This window comes from Pristiophorus japonicus, chromosome 10, assembly GCF_044704955.1.
Source record: "Pristiophorus japonicus isolate sPriJap1 chromosome 10, sPriJap1.hap1, whole genome shotgun sequence".
Lineage (NCBI taxonomy): Eukaryota > Metazoa > Chordata > Chondrichthyes > Pristiophoridae > Pristiophorus > Pristiophorus japonicus.
In genome coordinates, this window is record NC_091986.1 from 152,612,002 (window position 1) to 152,628,501 (window position 16,500).

At 43.0% G+C, this 16,500-nt stretch overlaps 1 protein-coding gene across 2 annotated transcripts in view; it reads left to right on the forward strand.

Annotated features, from left to right (window-relative positions):
- Positions 1–16,500, forward strand: part of rnf17 (ring finger protein 17) — a 265,192-nt gene that overhangs the window by 81,122 nt on the left and 167,570 nt on the right. For both annotated transcript variants that reach the window (XM_070892177.1, XM_070892179.1), the window contains exons 9-10: positions 2,528–2,599; positions 7,217–7,317. In XM_070892177.1, the coding sequence (XP_070748278.1) occupies positions 2,528–2,599; positions 7,217–7,317 (173 nt within the window). The remainder of the gene's footprint in view (positions 1–2,527; positions 2,600–7,216; positions 7,318–16,500) is intronic.

Here is a 16,500-nt window from a genome sequence, read left to right on the forward strand (position 1 = left end):
GCAGGGCTGATTCTGCCAGCCAAAGCTACGACCCTCCAGCCCTGCTTCACGATGTTTGGTGGTGGTGTGTGTGAGTTTTATTAAAAAAAGAGAACTTTTGAAATCCAACGAACTTCCATTTACTATGTTGACCGGTTTTTAAAAAAAAAGTTGAACTTTATTATTGATTTTTAGTGTTCTTGACTCCCTCCAAAATCTTCAATTTAAAAACAATGGTGTCTTTCAGTGCTGATTTCTCAATGTGCGCTGATTTTCTTAACTGCCCAGAAGGTTTTTTGAGTGGCCAGATACGCCGATCTAGGAGGAAAAAATGTTGGCAAAATTGCGAAAAATTATAAAAACCAGCACAGACATAAGGGAACACTTGACGTCCTCTAACGTTAAAAAAAAAAACTGGCCTAGAAAAATTGTAAATAAGTCAGTTATGCTGGCACAGATCGCAGGGGGAAACTTTGAAAAAAATAAATACACCAAAAAAAAGGTGCAAATGACCCAGGAAAATTGAGCCCTATGTCTGTTCAAACTAAATATCGTGTACCAAAGCATTTAATTTCTTTTTTTAAAAAAATGAACTAATTCTTTTTAGGCAAAACATTCTTGCAGATTTTGTGTAGTCCTACAGTGGTCCAAGTTTCCAAAAGTTGGACAGATTGCTGCCAGAATCAATCCCCTCAATCTGGAGCCATACATCTCTGTAAATGCTTGTCAACAAGACCACAATTTATTCTCCATATCACTTTGACTGAGTAACTTTGTTTAGATTCAAAGGTTTTGCTTTCTTGTGTTGCACAGTAGACCTAATTAAGTACAAAGTTCCTTTTAATTTTATATTACGGTTATCTTGATACCAAGAGAGCAATGGGTTTCATTTATATTTCCTAGTTTAAAAAGTGTATATTTATTTGATGGTTGCCTGCTCAGTAAACACTTTTTAAAAAAAAAAAATGCTGAATACTAATTTTCTTGCTGATTTTCTCCTCTTGAAAGCAGAAACACATGGTGGGATTATGGTTCCCCATGATGCAATGACTTATCCAGTACTGGCATAAATAGCTTTGTGGGATCCTGGGCATTGATTGTCAGGAAGAGGACAAAATGCTCTCCTCTTGGGGCGGGCACTTGTAGGCCCCAAGTTTCCACATGCGGCAAAACGGGCGCCCAAAATGGCACCTGAAAAAAAAAAAAGCGCTATTCTCGAGCGCTTTGCAGCTCGATGTCTGCTTGGCGCGGCGCACAGGGGGCGGAGCCTACCACTTGCGCCGATTTTGTAAGTAGGAGGGGGCGGGTACACTTTAAATGAGTTTTTTTTTTCGTGCCGGCAACCCTGCGCGTGCGCGTTGGAGCGTTCGCACACGCGCAGTGTGAAGTCAACATTGGCACGCGGCCATTTTAAAAAGTGCTGCAGAAAAAGTGAAAATTTGTTTATTGAACCCTTGCAAAGGCTTGTATTTTAATTTTCTTGATATTTCTGTGTGTGAGGGTGAGGGAGTGCATTCTGTAATTAAAGATAGATTGTGATAAACGGGACACATGCACTTGTTTGAGACTATTCAAATTCTTAGTAGCTGTTCAATTTTTAACATTTTTTAATAAAACCACATTGCCCTTCCATGATCAGCACTGAGGCTTCTTGCAGCTTTCTCCCCCTGCCGTCTGTCGGGCCCGACAACAAACGGCTACCTCAAGTTCTGAGGCTTCCTGCAGCCTTCTCTTCCCCCCCCCCCCAACCGTCGGTCGGGCCCGACAGCAAACCGCTGCCTGAAGCACTTTCACAAAGGTAGGAACATGGGTTATTTAATCTTTTCTTTGCTTATAAATTTTTATTCAGGTTGGATTTATTTGTATAATATTTGTATAAGTATAACTAAGGATTTATTGTAGAATTTAATGACTTCCCTTCCCCCCCCTCCCCCCCCCCCCCCCCCACCACCTCGTTCCCGACGCCTAATTTGTAACCTGCGCCTGATTTTTTTAATGTGTAGACAAGGTTTTTTTCAAGCCTACAAAAATCTTCTGCTCCATTCTAAGTTAGTTTGGAGTACATTTTCACTGTGGAAACTTTCAAATCAGGCGTCAGTGGCCGGACACGCCCCCTTTTTGGAAAAAAAAATTCTGTTCAAAAGTGAAACTGTTCTACCTGACTAGAACTGCAGAAAACTTAAATGTGGAGAATTCCGATTTCTAAGATACTCCGTTCTCCTTCCAATCATGTGGAAACTTGGGGCCGTAGAATGTATGTCTGGTACCACCTTATTGACCCTTCAAAAGAGTCTAAAGCTCTGTTCATCCACCATGTTGAATTCTGATTCAGCACAAACAAACAAACATTCCTGTGTTAGTTTCTTGTTAAGCTTTAATATTTTGGCTTGCGGATGTTTTGTGAATGTCAACTATTCCCAGAATTGAAACATAATTGTGTTTAATTTCCCAGATGGATGCCATTGTTTAAGTTGTGGAATGTTGCTAATTATGTTTGTAGAATGGTGACAGTATCAAAACAATTTAATTCACATTTTTTCTTTCTCAGGAAAGAGATACAATTAATGATGGCTTTTGCAAAATGTTACATGAACGGGACAGGTTTAATAAGTTACTTCAGGTAAGTTTCTTTTGGGGAAAAAAAGTATTCTGGCACACAATTGTAAATTGTATAATATCTACTTCAGGGAAGAATGGTAACAATACTTTGCCATATATTTTCTAAATATTTTACATTTGATATATGCAAATATTGTACATTTATAGCTGCTCCCCGGCCCGGAAATCGGCGCGGTCCAGACCTGCAAGACCATCAGCAGGCCAGGGCCATTGGATGGAGCAGTGTGCGGCGGCATACCACTGCAAGGAGCAGCGCGTGCTGCTGAAGGAGGGCTACGGCTACAAAGCCAGGTCGCTGATTACAGTGCGGGCAGGCATAGAAGGAGCGGCAAGAGTCCGTAGAGGGAAGTGACCTGGGCCCAGGAGAGGCGTGAATCTGGGGCCCAGAAGAGGCGAGGGCCCAGGGGCAACACGAGCCAGCCAACACTGCGATATGTATGCATGCTCGGTCTGTGCAGCAGAGCTGGTCTCCACATTAGTCTTGGGTAATCCTTGCCACTGGACCAAGACCTAGTTCTGTCAAGCCTGTGTAGTGGCTGGTGTGCAACGGCCACCATACGTTAAAAAAAAATCCAAGCACAGGCATCTTCCACCCTACACAATATAGTTCAGGATCTGGAATGTTAGGTCCTTCATTGAACCTGTGAACTCATTCCCTTTTTGGCGTGGAAGCAAGTCATCCTCGCTTCGAGGGACTGCCGATGATGATGATGATGACGACGACGACATTTATAGACCACCTAGTAGCGCAAGTAGTTAAACATTTAATTGCCAGCCAGGTGGTTGAGAATTATATTCCCATAGCTGCTACAGATCCATCACTCCTTTTTTTAAAAAAAAAAAATTCAAACTGCAATGCAATTAGTCTTCAGTTCTAAAGTAAGGTACACAGACTATGTCATAATTGATCTTTTCTCCTTATAGATGCTGCCTAACCTGTTGCATATTTCCAGTGTTTTCTGTTTCTATTTCAGCTTTCCAGCATTTTTATTTTGAAATTTGCATCATGCAGACAGCATTATTCTGTCTTTACTGTGCTGCTTTTCGTGTTCTTTTCTAATCCTCCCAGAGGCTTGCAGTTTAGTTTTGTTCATTCCTGCTTTTCCCCCTCCCCCACTTCATTTTGTCTTAATATTCCACTGACCCTGATCAGACTCCATCTATCCCAGGCTCCATATTTTGAGTTTAAGGAACACATTGTATTCATATAGAAACATAGAAAATAGGTGCAGGAGTAGGCCATTCGGCCCTTCGAGCCTGCACCGCCATTCAATGAGTTAATGGCTGAACATGCAACTTCAGTATCCCATTCCTGCTTTCTCGCCATACCCCTTGATCCCCCGAGTACATCTAAGGACTACATCTAACTCCTTTTTGAATATATTTAGTGAATTGGCCTCAACAACTTTCTGTGGTAGAGAATTCCACAGGTTTACCACTCTCTGGGTGAAGAAGTTTCTCCTCTACTCTGTCCTAAATGGCTTACCCCTTATCCTTAGACTGTGACCCCTGGTTCTGGACTTCCCCAACACTGGGAACATTCTTCCTGCATCTAACCTGTCTAAACCTGTCAGAATTTTAACCGTTTATGAGATCCCCTCATTCTTCTGAACTCCAGTGAATACAAGCCCAGTTGATCCAGTCTTTCTTGATATGTCAGCCCTGCCATCCCGGGAATCAGTCTGGTGAACCTTCACTGCACTCCCTCAATAGCAAGAATGTCCTTCCCCAAGTTAGGAGACCAAAACTGTACACAATACTCCAGGTGTGGCCTCACCAAGGCCCTGTACAACTGTAGTAACACCTCCCTGCCCCTGTGCTCAAATCCCCTCGCTATGAAGGCCAACATGCCATTTGCTTTCTTAACCGCCTGCTGTACCTGCATGCCAACCTTCAATGACTGATGTACCATGACACCCAGGTCTCGTTGCACCTCCCCTTTTCCTAATCTGTCACCATTCAGATAATCGTCTGTCTCTCTGTTTTTACCACCAAAGTGGATAACCTCACATTTATCCATATTATACTTCATCTGCCATGCATTTGCCCACTCACCTAATCTATCCAAGTCACTCTGCAGCCTCATAGCATCCTCCTCGCAGCTCACACTGCCACCCAACTTGGTGTCATCCGCAAATTTGGAGATACTAGTATCTTTCAAATTCCAAATGTGCAGTAACTAACCATGAGAGAGATTTTGAGGAAGTGTTTGAAGGTGGGGAGAAAGTAGGTTTGGGAAGTGAATTGCAGAGTGCAGGAGACTAAAACTATACTGTGAGTGCATTAGCCGGAAAGGGGACCTGCTCTGGTCCAGGAGTTGGGTGAACTGAGCGTGCATGCTGGGATGTAGAGCTGGGAAGATTGGAAGGGTACGTGGAGGAATTTAAACATCAGGATGTTGGGTTTAAATTTGATGAGTTTAGGGCCAGGAAACCACTAGAGCTCAGCAAGTGCAAAATGAAGGGTATGTGAACTGGGGTGCAGCAAGTAGTGCCTGGATAAATAGAATTTTGCAAATGGTGAATTTGGCATGCCAGCAAAGAGAGTATTAGAGAAATCAAGCGTTCAGTTAATGAAAGTTTGGGTGATGGTTTTGATGAGGAAACCATGAGTGTAACAGTGTGACCCAGAGACAGTGGTGATAGGACATATATCGTTTTGAAGCTCAGTTTCATGTCAACACAGGTTACCAAGGTTTAAGATAAGCTAGCAGCAAAATGGAATTGCCACTTGACTGGAAATTTTCTGTTCGGAGTTGAACAGAATAACCTTTTGGTCTGGATTTCTGATAAGCGATTAGACAGAGTGCATCTGTTGTGGAATTGAGGGTGGAGTAAAATTGGGTGTTGTCATACTGTTAAAGCTGATCCAATATTTGTGGAGGATGCTGCCAAGGGGAGGTGTACAGTAAAGGAAATGAGCTCTGGGACACCCTGGAGATGACTATGGGTGAAAGAAGAGAACCCATCGCAGATTAATTTAGTCAAGTAGAATGGAACAAAAAGAGATGGTGCTGCAGAGAAGGATCATTGAGGAACAATAGTAAATGAGATTGGAATGATCAATTGTATTAAAGGCCAGGGCGAAGCCCAGGAGGTCCAAGGTGCCACGGTAGCAGTCACACAAAATATTAAATGAAAAAAATCGGTATGCGGCAGTCTATTTTACTTGTATGAGTTTGTTTTAAAGTAATGCAATCTCACTTAGCATGTTGTGTAGATGAGCACAAATGCACAACATGCTAATTTAGGTGTGCTGAATTGGGTGGTGGGGCTGTGCAACATTCAGTGGAAGGTTGTAGTTGGGTAATAAGCAAAATTCAGACGGGATACATTACACTTGAGAAGCATGCTTCTCTCAAATTTACATTGGTTCTGAGGCTTTACAATGCATGAGTAGACTTGAGTTGTGTACAATAATGTATTCGCTTGTCACTTTAATACTGCACTCCACTCCCACTCAGACCTCTCCATCCTCGGCCTCCTACACTGTTCCAACGAAGCTCAACGCAAGCTTGAAGAACAGCATCTCATCTTTCGTTTAGGTACTTTACAGCCTTCAGGAATCCCCCCCGCCCCTCGAGCCGATGGTTTTTTTTCTCCCTGTCTCCAACAGCAGCTGGTCATTATTCTGCCATTCACACCCTATCTTGACTAATCCTTTTCTAACTCCGGCCATTACAATTTCAATTCGGCCCATCATTCCTTTTGTGTCTCTAATATCTCCTGCCTTCCACCCTATCACAGACCTTCCCTTTTGTTCTTCCCCTCCCCCTTTCAATGCTTCTTTAGAATGTGTTTCTTCCAAACACTAGCCAGTTCTGATGACGTGTCGTCGACCTGAAACGTTAACTCTGCTTTTCCCTCCACAGATGCTGCCTAACCTGTTGAGATTTACAGTATTTTCTGTTTTTATTTCAGATTCCAGCATCCGCAGTATGTTGCTTTTGTAAAAGATTGGGGTGGAGAGGAAAGTTCAGAGTTGAATTTTGCCTTTCATTAGACCATTGAGGGGAATTCATTTATGTGTATAGAAAGGGGTAAATCTTCTGTCTCAGCCTTTCTTGATGCTTTGCAGTTGAGCACTCTAGCTGCAGTCAGCTTGACAACCTGATAAAGAAGGTTGTATCTTGGCGAGATTCTTATTTCAGCCATTTTATCTATGCACTTCACCTCTTAAACTGCAGTTAATTGACATGGTGTCGTATCATATGACAAATCTTATAATTTATCACTTAATGGTAATTGTCAATTTCTGCCTCCATGGTGTGTTTTTTTTTAAAGCTAAAAATCTCCAGGTGCTGTGAAAACAAATGAAGATGCTTATTTCCAGTTCTGATTGCTGCAGTAAAGAAATTCTGTTCCTTCTGTGGGTGCTTCATTCATCTGTGTTCAGATTATGAGCTCTTAAGCAAGCTGTTTTTAAAAATGTGTTAAATAGCTTTCAGCATTTCTTGCGTACTCGTTGACCAATAATATATTGGGTTATCAGATTTAAATGTCGTGATTCTTCTGACTTTTTCCCTTCCATACTTGGCCTGATTTTTTCTTTTTCTTTCTGTGACTAGTCAACTGCTCTACTTGCATTGTAATATCAAACCATGTTTGTTTTTACACAGCGGCTGGAAGGCATTGGCTTTTCAATTGAAAAAGATCGTAATGTAATTAGAAAGGAAATACATAAAGAATTTGAGAAAATTAACCAGTCTCTTCTGAACAGGTAATATTCATGAGATTGTGCATAGACTTGTTTCAAAAGTACATACTAAATTCAATAAGTTGGATGCATAGGACTAGTTGATTATAAAATAATTTGATTAGGAAACCCTTGGGGTGCTTAATTTATGTTTAACTTATTAATTATCAATCATATTACAAATGGTACCTATTGTGTACTTACGATCATTATAGATAGATTCACAGGTGTATTGCTGGGGATTACACCCATGATTCCTATAACTATTCTTGGCAGATTTATTTTGTATTTGGTTACTTTTATCTCCTACTGTCTCATCTATTATTTGAGAAATTTACAGTCTTCAGCCTGCTTTGGACCTTAACCTCCAGAATTCATCGCGTACCTTCCATTTGTAACCTATCACTTGCCAGTGCAATAAAACTGAAATTCAAAGAGTGTACTTCATTGATGATTGTCATCAGTTTGCCACTTGGGTTGCCAATCTGTTGCTAGTTAGAACTTAATTGCAGCCCTGATACAGTTGACTTGATTTTTCGTCAGACTACAAAGTGTGTTTGTACCAGTTAAGAAATTGGCTAATGGGTGGGACCACTCCTTGCAACATGAACTGAGATAGGATTGGACTTGGTCATTGTAAAGGTTTTATTTTTCTATGGACAGTACAGTGACGTGTATATCTGGTCATAGTTCAACCCATACGAAGGGGTCACGTTTATACCAACCTCCTGCTTTTTGCACAGTCAATTAGCTTCCCCAGTCCAGGTTCATTTGGCACAGGGAAGGAGGGCTGGAAAACTGTCGTGAATAGGGGCCTGGAAAAGCTGTCCATATGGGCAGTTGACAGTTATGGGCTTGATTATGCGGGGAGGTCAGGTGCGAAAGTGCTTTTTCCCCCCAGCGGGTCAGGACCCTGTTGTGAACCTGCTGTTACGTGCCTTTACCAAATGTTGAGCAGACTCGACACGGAGCGGTGGGGAAGTAATTAAAATCTTTAGTGGCTTGTTTATAGTCACTTATCAATGATTTTTTTCTCAGCTTTTTGGATTTGACAGATCTCCAACCAGTTTTTCGCTATGTCTAGACCTTGTCTGTAAAGCTGAGGCTGGAGGTCAGTGGCCATTGAATCAATTGATTAGTTGATCACTTCAAATGTCAAGTCATAGCTCCCAGTTGATTGAGAAATGTTCTCTTAACCACTAGTTTCTCTAAACTTCGATGCTGCAAGTCTTTACACAAGTCCTCATCCAGTCTGACCTCATTACCTTTCCCACCATTGACACATCGCCATCTCTACTTCACCTGCCATCTATTCCATCAGCATGGGTGTCCTTGAAACTCTCACCTTGGTCCTCAGAATCTCACCACGATCAACTCCAACACTAGCATCACTAGGCAGACCAGCAACACCAACCTTCTCTGCAATCAATTGATGCTACACAGGGCATCAGCACCCAACCACATTGCTGCCCGGGAGGCCAGGGATGGCCTCGCCATAGCCAGGTTTACTTCACGTGACGCTGTACACACTGGCTGCCACATGATGTGCCAGGTTGGCACCACCCCACTCCCAACACCATAAAGCATCCCTCCAATGCCCGAGTCATTCCTCTTGCACTTATCACCATTGCGGCTGGGGTGGGGGGTGAGGGTGAGGTGTGATAGTTATGTCTCACCATTCACTGCAACTCACTTAGCCACTTCCAAAGGTGCGTGCGCACCCGTCCAAAAACAGCGTTGAAAATAATGGTTTCAATGTTTGATGTTTGAAACTTTACATCAGCGTTGCATAAAACACCTAAGTGCCTACCGTTTGTGTGTGGTTAGTTGGTATGATCGCACTAGGATGAGGGTGAGTGCGAGGGGTGGCTAGTGAGATGGGGATGTGACAATGTAGATAGAGAGAGATGGGTGGAGGTGCAAGGTAAGTTGGTGCGAGTAAGGATTTGCAAGAGTAGGGTAGAGAAGGCAGAGTGATGATGTGATGAGAACCACAGCAGGCTGTGGTTGAGTGTGGCTTTGTACTAACATTTCGTGATCTGCTGAGATCATTGAAACATTTGCAGCACTGCACCCAGTTCCTCCTGACCACATCCCTGCTTGTGATCTCCTCTGCAAACCGCAACCAGGCTGTTGATCACCTAGGGAGGTCTCTTCCACCCGTGGGAAGGGAAGAGGGACCTCCTTGTGCACTGTGACTCCCTCCGTAAGTATGTGAGAACATAAGAAATAGGAGCAGGAGTAGGCCACACGGCCCCTCGAGCCTGTTCCGCCATTTAATACGATCATGGCTGATCCGATCGTGGACTCTGGTCCACTTCCCTGCCCACTCCCCATCACCTCTTATTCCCTTATCGGTTAAGAAAACTGTCTATCTGTCTTAAATTTATTCAATGACCTGCTTCCACAGCTCTGAGGCAGCGATTTACAACCCTCAGAAGAAATTCCTCCTCATCTCAGCTTTAAATGGGTGGTCCCTTCTTCTAAGATTATGCCCCCTAGTTCTAGTCTCCCTCATCAGTGGAAACATTCTCTCTGCATCCACCTTGACAAGCCCCCTCATAATCTTAGCACGTTTCGATAAGATTACCTCTCATTCTTCTTAATTCCAATGAGTTCCTTTCCTCATAAGTCAAACCCCCTCATCTCCGGAATCAACCTAGTGAACCTTTTCTGAACTACCTCCAAAGCAAGTATATCCTTTCTTAAATATGGAAACCAAAACTGAATGCAGTATTCCAGGTGTGGCCTCACCAATACTCTATCTGTAGCAAGACTTCCTTGCTTTTATACTCCATCCCCTTTGCAACAAAGGCCAAGATTCCATTGGCCTTCCTGATCACTTGCTGTACCTGCATACTAACCGTTTGTGTTTCATGCACAAGTACCCCCAGGTCCCGGTGTACTGCAACACTTCGCAATCTTTCTCCATTTAAATAATAACTTGCTCTTTGATTTTTTTTCTGCCAAAGTGCATAGCCTCACACTTTCCAACATTATACTTCATCTGCCAAATTTTTGCCCACTCACTCAGCCTGTCTGTCCTTTTGCAGACTTTTTGTGTTTTACTCCCATCTTTGTATTGTCAGCAAACTTGGCTACATTACACTCGGTCCCTTCTTCCAAGTCATTAATATAGATTGTAAATAGTTGGGGTCCCAGCACTGATCCCTGCGGCACCCCACTAGTTACTGATTGCCAACCAGAGAATGAATCATTTATCCCGACACTGTTTTCTGTTAGTTAGCCAATCCTCTATCCATGCTAATATATTACCCCCAACCCCATGAACTTTTATCTTGTGCAGTAACCTTTTATGTGGCACCTTGTCAAATGCCTTCTGGAAGTCCAAATACACCATATCCACTGGTTCCCCTTTATCCACCCTGTTCATTACATCCTCAAAGAATTCCAGCAAATTTGTCAAACATGACTTCCCTTTCATAAATCCATGCTGACTCTGCCTGACTGAATTATGTTTTTCCAAAAGTCCTGCTACTGCATCTTTTTCCCAACCACAGATGTTGGGCTAACTGGTTTATAGTTTCCTGCTTTTTGTCTGCCTCCTTTTTTAAATAGGGGTGTTACGTTTGCAGTTTTCCAATCTACTGGGACCTCCCCAGAATCCAGGGAATTTTGGTAAATTACAATGCATCCACTATCTCTGCCTCTACTTCTCAAGACACTAGGATGCAAGCCATCAGGTCCAGGGGATTTATCCGCCTTTAGTCCCATTATCTTACTGAGTACCACCTCCTTTGTGATTGTGTTAAGTTCCTCCCCTCTTATAGCCCCTTGACTATCCACTGTTGGGATATTGTTGGTGTCCTCTACCGTAAAGACTGATACAAAATATTTGTTCAAAGTTTCTGCCATCTCCATGTTCCCCATTATTAATTGCCCAGTCTCATGCTCCAAGGGACCAACATTTACTCTAGCCACTCTTTTCCTTTTTATTTACCTAATAGAAACTCTTGCTATCTGTTTTTATATTTCGTGCTAGTTTGCTTTTATAGTCTATCTTCCCTTTCTTAATCACTTTTTTACTCCTCCTTTGCTGGCTTTTAAAAGCTGCCCAATAATCTTCTAGTTTTGGCCACTTTGTATGCCCTTGTTTTTAATTAGATACCGTCCTTTATTTCTTATCCACGGATGGCTATCTTTTCTTTTACACACTTTTCTCCTCACTGGAATATATTTTTCTTGAGCGTTGTGAAATATCTCCTTAAATGTATGCCACTGTTCATCAACTGTCCTACACTTTAATCTATTTTCCCAGTCCACCGTAGCCAACTCTGCCCTCTTACCTTTTGTAATCTTTATTTAAGCTTAGTGCACTGGTTTGAGATCCAACTTTCTGACCCTCCATCTGAATTTGAAATTCAAGCATGCTATGATCACTCATTCCAAGGGGCTCCTTTACTAGGAGCTTGTTGATTAATCCTGTCTCATTACACAAGATCAGATCTAAGATAGCTTGCCCCCTGGTTGCTGCTGTTACATACTGCTCAAGGAACCCATCCTTTATGCATATGGAGGGAGTCATGGGACAGCCTGGGTGCAGCTCTCCATCTCTGTGCAGGGCTTGTCAGTGTTTGCAGCACCTCAATGCTGTAAAACGCTGACATGAATGTCAAAATAAAGTTTGCCATGGTCCCTTTTAAGGAAATCGGCTGACGACATGTCATCAAATGATGTCATCAGACCTGTTTCCTCTAATTGGCCGGGAAATGCACTGGGTGGGCCTGCCAAGTCCAATCATGGGAAATTAATTTTACACAGCGGGATGGAGCCAGCAGGGGTGGGATGGAACCAGCCACTGACGTCACCCACTAGAGACCCACCGAGGTTTGTAAAATCCAGCCCTCTGTCTTACCTATGATACTGTTTTCGTTCATCAAAGATGTAATCGTTCCTTTGCAGGCATAGGACAAGTCTAGTAGGTAAAAACAGTTAACAGACTGAGCTGTGTGTTTCATTATCCCAGGCAATTACTGAAAACTTACCCTTGTCTTGAGGCTCTGGGGAATTCGAACCTCCTGAGTGGAGCTATTCATTGTCCTGTAAATCAGTAACACCTTTCCCTTTTTGATCCTAGAACAGTTAGATCTCTCCATGTATTTCAAAAAAGTGTTTCAACACAGCTCCCTGACTTTGCCACCAAACCGGCTTTTGTGAGGCCTCGCTGGGTTCGTACGCACCCGGCAAAGCCAGAATTTGTATTCTTTCATCATAGCTATCTGTTGCTTACAAATCAAGCACGTGGGCTTTCCATTTATGTCCAAAGTACTAAAGTTCTCAATTTTTTTTGCAACGCGTAGTACTTCTCTTCGTGGATGAAGATATGGTACCCATGTGACTGCAAAACATAAAAGCCAGCGACCAATGTTACGAGACGCTAAATGAATTTTTAAAAAAAATTAAGATTCATGGGGAAATAATCATGTTGTGTATATAGTAGTTTTCTTCCTTCACCATTAACAAATGTATGCATCAATATACCTTTATTTTATTTTACATTGGTAAGTCAATCCCAAGTCTTCAAAAACCACCAAGCCTGTAAAAAAAAAAAACTTTATTAAAAAAAAAACGCTGACTTGAAACACAAGTCTGATCACTCACTATATCTGAAAGGACAATGGAGAATCCATGCATCTAATTTTAAAAGACCAGGCTTCAGTCAGTCAGCGCTTCAGGCCTAATTTTAAATTGAAGCACCAGGTAATTGTCAAATCGTGTCCAATTTAAAAGGACTTGTTAGAAAGCCAGTGGACCGGATAGAAGTGTTCTGCAGGCCATACCTTAGACACCCTTATCTAGAGTAAGCGGGTAGAAAAGGCCCAAAAATGTTACAATGCCATTTGGTTTTTGTGTTGTTCAAATACCAAAGGGACCAATTGAACAACTTCTCCTTCAACTCCACTCACTTCCTCCAAATTAAAGGTTTTGCTATGGGAATCCACATGGGTCCTAGCAATGCCTGTCTTTTCGTGGGATATGTGGAACATTTTGTTCTAGCCCTACTCTGATCTCCTCCCTCACCTCTTCTTCCGATGCATTGATGACTGTATCGGTGCCGTTTCTTCTTCTCGCCCTGAAGTAGAAAATATAATTCACTTTGCTTCCAATTTCCACCCTTCCCTCACCTTCTCTTCCCTTTTTTGACTTAGCCTATCCCCAGAAATGGAGACCGATATCGACAAACATGATTCTGGAACAGTGAGCAATTTTGGCAGATGGGAGCAGGACCTGATGGTGCTTTCTGTGGTCCAGCCATATCTGGCGGTGAATGGTTAAACCAGTTGTCCGCCATATCCATTCAAGTCTGCGTGTCTTGGACTTAAGGGATCGAAGATCAGGGCAGTACCGGAAAAACGTCCCGAGTGAGAGAGAGTAATTATTTTAACAAGGACTAGGGCATCAAAGGTGGTGGTGAGGTTGACCATAGAAACAGAGAAAATAGGTGCAGGAGTAGGCCATTCGGCCCTTCTAGCCTGCACCGCCATTCAATGAGTTCATGGCTGAACATGCAACTTCAGTACCCCATTCCTGCTTTCTCGCTATACCCCTTGATTCCCCCTAGTAGTAAGGACTTCATCTAACTCTTTTTATATATTTAGTGAATTGGCCTCAACTTTCTGTGGTAGAGAATTCCACAGGTTCACCACTCTCTGGCAGAAGAAGTTTCTCCTCATCTCGGTCCTAAATGGCTTATCCCTTATCCTTAGACTGTGACCCCTGGTTCTGGACTTCCCCAACATTGGGAACATTCTTTCGGCATCTAACCTGTCTAAACCCATCAGAATTTTAAACGTTTCCATGAGGTCCCCTCTCATTCTTCTGAACTCCAGTGAATACAAGCCCAGTTGATCCAGTCTTTCTTGATAGGTCAGTCCCGCCATCCCGGGAATCAGTCTGGTGAACCTTCGCTGCACTCCCTCAATAGCAAGAATGTCCTTCCTCAGGTTAGGAGACCAAAACTGTACACAATACTCCAGGTGTGGCCTCACCAAGGCCCTGTACAACTGTAGCAACACCTCCCTGCCCCTGTACTCCAATCCCCTCGCTATGAAGGCCAACATGCCATTTGCTTTCTTAACCGCCTGCTGTACCTGCATGCCAACCTTCAATGACTGATGTACCATGACACCCAGGTCTCGTTGCATCTCCCCTTTTCCTAAACTGTCACCATTCAGATAATAGTCTGTCTCTCTTTTTACCACCAAAGTGGATAACCTCACATTTATCCACATTATACTTCATCTGCCATGCATTTGCCCACTCACCTAATCTATCCAAGTCGCTCTGCAGCCTCATAGCATCCTCCTCGCAGCTCACACTACCCCCCAACTTAGTGTCATCCGCAAATTTGGAAATACTACATTTAATCCCCTCGTCTAAATCATTAATGTACAGTGTAAACAGCTGGGGCCCCAGCACAGAACCTTGCGGTACCCCACTAGTCACTGCCTGCCATTCTGAAAAGTCCCCATTTATTCCTACTCTTTGCTTCCTGTCTGACAACCAGTTCTCAATCCATGTCAGCACATTACCCCCAATCCCATGTGCTTTAACTTTGCACATTAATCTCTTGTGTGGGACCTTGTCGAAAGCCTTCTGAAAGTCCAAATATACCACATCAACTGGTTCTCCCTTGTCCACTCTACTGGAAACATCCTCAAAAAATTCCAGAAGATTTGTCAAGCATGATTTCCCTTTCACAAATCCATGCTGACTTGGACCTATCATGTCACCTCTTTCCAAATGTGCTGCTATGACATCCTTAATAATTGATTCCATCATTTTACCCACTACCGATGTCAGGCTGACCGGTCTATAATTCCCTGTTTTCTCGCTCCCTCCTTTTTTTAAAAAAATGGGGTTACTTTGGCTACCCTTCACTCCATAGAAACTGATCCAGAGTCAATGGAATGTTGGAAAATGACTGTCAATGCATCCGCTATTTCCAAGGCCACCTCCTTAAGTACTCTGGGATGCTGTCCATCAGGTCCTGGGGATTTATCGGCCTTCAATCCCATCAATTTCCCCAACACAATTTCCCGACTAATAAGGATTTCCCTCAGTTCCTCCTCCTTACTAGACCCTCTGAGCCCTTTTATATCCGGAAGGTTGTTTGTGTTCTCCTTGGTGAATACCGAACCAAAGTACTTGTTCAATTGGTCTGCCATTTCTTTGTTCCCCGTTATCACTTCCCCTGATTCTGACTGCAGGGGACCTACGTTTGTCTTTACTAACCTTTTTCTCTTTACATATCTAAGAAACTTTTGCAATCTGTCTTAATGTTTCCTGCAAGCTTCTTTTCGTACTCCATTTTCCCTGCTCTAATCAAACCCTTTGTCCTCCTCTGCTGAGTTCTAAATTTCTCCCAGTCCCTGGGTTCGCTGCTATTTCTGGCCAATTTGTATGCCACTTCCTTGGCTTTAATACTATCCCTGATTTCCCTTGATAGCCATGGTTGAGCCACCTTCCCTTTTTTGTTTTTACGCCAGACAGGAATGTACAATTGTTGTAGTTCATCCATGCGGTCTCTAAATGTCTGCCATCGCCCATCCACAGTCAACCCCTTAAGTATCATTCGCCAATCTATCCTAGCCAATTCACGCCTCATACCTTCAAAGTTACCCTTCTTTAAGTTCTGGACCATGGTCTCTGAATTAACTGTTTCATTCTCCATCCTAATGCAGAATTCCACCATATTATGGTCACTCTTCCCCCAAGGGGCCTCGCACAACGAGATTGCTAATTAATCCTCTCTCATTACACGACACCCAGTCTAAGATGGCCTCCCCCCTAGTTGGCTCCTCGACATATTGGTCTAGAAAACCATCCCTTATGCACTCCAGGAAATCCTCCTCCACCGTATTGCTTCCAGTTTGGTTAGCCCAATCTATGTGCATATTAAAGTCACCCATTATAACTGCTGCACCTTTATTGCATGCACCCCTAATTTCCTGTTTGATGCCCTCCCCAACATCACTACTACTGTTTGGAGGTCTGTACACAACTCCCACTAACATTTTTTGCCCTTTGGTGTTCTGCAGCTCTACCCATATAGATTCCACATCATCCAAGCTAATGTCCTTCCTAACTATTGCATTAATCTCCTCCTTAACCAGCAATGCTACCCCACCTCCTTTTCCTTTTATTCTATCCTTCCTGAATGTTGAATACCCCTGGATGTTGAGT